This window comes from Puccinia triticina, chromosome 7A, assembly GCF_026914185.1.
Source record: "Puccinia triticina chromosome 7A, complete sequence".
In the NCBI taxonomy this organism is placed as follows: Eukaryota; Fungi; Basidiomycota; class Pucciniomycetes; order Pucciniales; family Pucciniaceae; genus Puccinia; species Puccinia triticina.
The window spans coordinates 5,382,122-5,386,944 of record NC_070564.1 but is presented as its reverse complement, the minus strand read 5'-3'; the positions used below and the strand labels follow the sequence as shown (position 1 = coordinate 5,386,944).

The following is a 4,823-nucleotide window of genomic DNA, read 5'->3' as shown; positions in this document are numbered from 1 at the left end:
AAACTGATAGTCTCTGGTTCTCTTTAACCAGGGCAAATCTGATTTATCCTTAAATAATATAAAATCTAGCTTATTCCCCAGTACTCACTGCAAAGGAATAGCTAGCCTGAAACAAATGGTTTGTCTAGAGAGTACTACAAAAAGCTTTTAGTATATCCAAATTTATCTAATTTCATATGTTTTTAGGGTTGCTCTTTTTTGTAATTCAATGATCTTTCAAAAAATACAAGGTTTTCTGTAATGAAAGTCTGGTTTTCAAAGTAACAATAATATAACAACTGATAATACCAATTTATGCTTGAAGAAAATATTCAACTAACTATGCCACTGTTGGGACACCAGTTGTGAGACTCCAAAAGCGGTTTGCACCTCTTATGGCTGAATTTAGAGAAGTATGTGTGGGGAAACCCCTGCTTCTCTGAAAGACAAAGACTGACAACACCCCCAGCTAGGCTGGAAGCAAGAAGACAGTGGTCTAGTGTAGTTGAATACTTTTCTCACAAGTGGCTCACAATGGACTGTGTATTTCAAAATATAAAGCTAGTATTTTATTATGTGGCAGAGAGTGTGAGGGTGACAATTTATTTGAATCTCGGGGGGGGGGGGGGGGAATGATCTCCTTGATTGGATGGATGCCATGGGGGGGAAAAGGAAGAGAGAGCCCCTCCTTATATAGGAAAATGTGAGGAATTTATGCTGGTGGTCTATGTACATGAGGGGTTTTGGCTGGTTTGCCTTTACAAATGCTGTGCAAATACAGCTATGTACAGTGTGGCAGTGTCACCTATGGCCACTACTCCGCACTATACTATACATAGCATGGCGGGGGAGGACTATGGTACGCAGAGGGGTTACTCTCCGCCCAAAACTAAGAAATTTCCCGCGTCTCCAGCAACGCCTCGATGACCAGGTTTTTGGCCTCCGAATTCTTGCCTAAGTCCCGCATCCTCCCCTTTCCCCTGCTCAGCTCATCACCCGCACCCAACACCTACATAACAGACCATCACAGGTCTTACAACATACATACATAACCAACGCCCACACATCACTCCAACTGTAACAACTCACCCCCACCAAGCACCGCCCGCACCATCTCCTCAAACTGAGCCCGGTCATCGCATACCCAAGTATGTAACACTACCACAAAGTTCACTTTCACTCAGCAACTCGGCTCAACTCGGACTAACCAGAACATACACCACACCGCAAAATGTCCAACACTTAAATAGTTACTCATCAACTTGGTCCGACTTGAACTAACCACACCGGTGACTAACCAGAGTTCAACACTTGCTCAACTGTGGCAGATTATGTATATTTTAATTCGTTCAGTTGTACTCTCTACTTAGTCAAATGCAATCATGACCAATAATAATACCAATATGAAATCGTTGATACACATATGAAAACGTTGAGAATGATAAAAGAAAAAAGGGCGAGTAACAAGGGGAAAACAGAGATCAAACAAGACCACAAAGAAAATAATACTAAGATTCTGCAATATCCTCCCAAGCGCCCTGATCAGCCTCCCCAAGCTCTTCGCCATCTTCTGTCTGTACTCCTAAGACCACGTCCTTGGAGACAATGTCAACTACCACCTCTTGCGTATTTCTACTTGGTAGTCGAGAAGCTTGATCGTTTAATACAGTAGCTATAAGTGTGGTCCATTCAGACCATTGATCGGGAAGTAGATTGGGCTGGCAACGAGCACACATCCACTTGACGGTATCCGACCACTCAATCATTAGTGTACCATGATCAAACAAAAAAGACTGTAATTCCTTATTAATTAGTCGTAATTTCTCGCCTCTTTTGATGTCGCCAAATTCCAGGTTATCAAGGTGATCCTCACTCAAATTATTGTCGTTCTCTAGAGCCACTCCTCCTGTGGCCAACCCAACAAACAGTGAACAAGCTGTGAGTACCAAGAAATCTAAAGTAGTAAGGGAAAAAAACATACGAGATCGAATGTATTTGATGTAGTCTGTCATGTGCGTGTACATATCTACTCCCCAAGACATTGCCCGCGCCAGTTCTTGAGTTATTAAATCCAGCTCTTCGTCCACTCTACCAAGCACAAGGATGCAAGTTATACCTGTGCGCACATCCGGATTGGTTGCCCAGGGTGCTTTCGAATGGTAATAAATACCATTGTTCCAAAACTTGTGGTCGATAGCCATGCTGGCAAACGCCTCATACGTTAATGGATGATTTTCTGCGTCGGCCACTCGTTCTCTTGGAAACTTGGCCACGTAATGATCAAATTGATTGTTGTAATGCGCGATGAGTTTGTTGATTGGCCCACGACGACTTTGGATTGCCTTCTGAATCTTTTTGCTCAACTTTGTTCCTAGACGGCGGCCCAATGTTCTGGAGTTGGTGAGTGGCTGGCGTTCGGCCCAGAGTTGCACGGCTTGCACATATAGCGCCGACTTAGCGTCCCACAAGAGCAAGAGGAGTTTCTGTTCCTCTAATAAGAACAAAACTAGGTGAGTGATAAACAAGAGTGGAGATATTGGAGTATGGACTAAGCTTACCGTCAGCGTCATCTGGATGGGGCCTCTCGGTTCGACCTAAGCTCTCGGCGGCGTTCTTCAGTTTTTGAGCCGTCTCTTCCAACTTATCTAGGAGGTCATGAACCTCCTGTGCGCAAGTGAGATAAACAGAAGGATTCTCACACAAGCGAGACCTGTTGCATGAGCCAACAAATAAGATCAGTAGTTTCATTCTATGTATCTACCCAGAAGACTTGCCTCAAGGCATCTAGGGCAGCTTCCTGCTTGTAAACTTCAAGTAACTTTGCTCGATGTTCTTCTTGTTCTTCGGTGTGTGCTTCCTTGAATCGACGTTGTTCTTCCCATTGCGATTTGAAGAACCGCTTGGTGTAATTATTTCCAGTGGTTGAAAAAGGATTCGGGCGGTTTAGAAGCTCAGACAAGAGCGCTTTTACCTCGGCGCGGCGGCGAACTGCAGCTAAGAACTTATTTTTGAGCCAAATCACTAGGTAATTCACATCATGATCAATTCTCCCTCCAAAAAGTAGAGTAGGAAAAATCCAATACTTACGGAGTTGCCTGATCCCTCTGTTGTTGTGGTATTTCAATTTGTGCGCAAGGGCCCCGAGTCGGTGATTCCGTGTTGCTAGTCGTAACAGACTGATCAAAGGTGAAAGAAAGGACCACATCCGTTCAAGTCCCTCCCCGTCCGATAAGCCCCATCCCTCGTTCAATCGCGGATTGTAATCAAGCTGACAAGCCCATGAGTGAACATAGGCATGGAAAATCGAAGTTCCGAACTTAATGCAACCCCGTACTTCATCAAGCAATCCGCACTGTCGCATCCTGATGGCATTAACAAAAAGCAAAGACTGAAGGAAAATTTGAAACACATACCAACTCAATGAACTTATCAAGAGAACAGCCGATGTTGTAAAGGATACCAATGTGTCGATTGACCTCAACATTTTCCACCACCTTTGTGATCAGTGCCATTGGGAAGCACCTCTGTTCGCCTGATTTATTGATGTTTGCCATGTATATTGCGGAATCGTGCCGACAGCAACAGCCCATAAGGCCGGTATCATCGCATCCTTTCCACGAGGACTTGTTGCGTTTGTCGTTGGCTGCCTTATGGGATTCTGTACATTGGTCTTTCTGAAATTGCAGACGATCTGTTGGCCAGTAAACTTGAAATGAAATTATGTAGTGATCAGTCCTACTCACTTGGGCTTTTGGCTTATTGCGTAGCTCAATGTCTCGGATTTCAGCCTTCATTTTGTCGACTTCTTGTTGCTTGAGGAATATGCTTGGCGTGTTTATTCGGTGATAGTCGCGGCTAGCCTTGGCAATGTGACGATGCTGAAAGTTCCCATCAAGACAAATAATAAGTTTGTTTTCCTTAATTTGGGGGTAATCTTGAAGGTTTGTCGGCGCTGGCCCAAAGCAAGCAGGACAGGAGCGGCACGCCAGGATGGTCTGTTCTTCAAGGCGCATTGCTTTGAATATCAAGCTATCTGTTTGATCCTCAAGTTCCCAAAAAAGGTTGACAGCCGCAGAGAAAGGCTTTCTGAGATCATGACTCTATTCAACAATTAATATAAGTTGATCAAATCAACTAAGATTCTCATAGACGCCCAAATAGCATAAATCACTTACATGTGTAGAGTTTTTGAAAGTCAACCGTTCGGATCGAGGTTCCAGAAATTGCTTCATCGCAGTCGTAAATGGCAAGGCGCCGATGTGACAATTGTTCCATAGGCTATTGTGTAGGATAAGCAGGGGGATCAAAAAGGCAGTGACCGGCCTGATTGGGGAGCCTGGGAGATACCCCATCCGCAGGAGACGTACAGCATCGGGTTGGCATGGACAGAATTTGACTTTTGCACGTCGTTGACCTGTGGCAAAAGATGAAATCAATCGGCCATCATAGATAGATTGGAAGCGAGAGAAAAATTGACATACAGTATACATCAACTAGATCAATTGCTCTTCTGGTTGCTGAGATACACTCGCAAGTAGAGTGATTGGAGTAGCAGTTGTCCTTTGTCCAGTTTTTCGTTTTAGCTTTTTGAGCCAGATAAGTTGCATAGAGGTCCTTGACAAGGTTGGTCCAATTGAAATTCAGGGATTCTTGTTGGAGGCGTTCAATGTTGGATTCTATCGCAAGGTCGATTTCATCGGGTTCTTCATAGTCAATAGGAGCCCAATCACTTTCAGAATCCTTGTCTTCTCCTTCAATGTCTTCTCGATATTGATCGTGTTGATTATCTTCGTTTAACCAGTCTCCGCTCTCTAGATCCTCCGCTAACCAAGTATCAGCCGCCA

The 4,823-nt window shown here is 44.2% G+C and overlaps 1 protein-coding gene across 1 annotated transcript; it reads right to left on the bottom strand.

Annotated features, from left to right (window-relative positions):
• Positions 1 to 1,487: 1,487 nt before the first annotated feature.
• On the bottom strand, positions 1,488 to 3,773 carry PtA15_7A586 (uncharacterized protein; the record flags this gene model as incomplete). Its single annotated transcript, XM_053171207.1, has 6 exons — positions 1,488 to 1,885; positions 1,961 to 2,067; positions 2,191 to 2,470; positions 2,538 to 2,643; positions 2,741 to 2,980; positions 3,723 to 3,773. 6 exons carry the CDS (start codon positions 3,771 to 3,773, stop codon positions 1,488 to 1,490), a joined length of 1,182 nt encoding a protein of 393 aa, XP_053022412.1.
• Between the last annotated feature and the right edge of the window lie 1,050 nt (positions 3,774 to 4,823).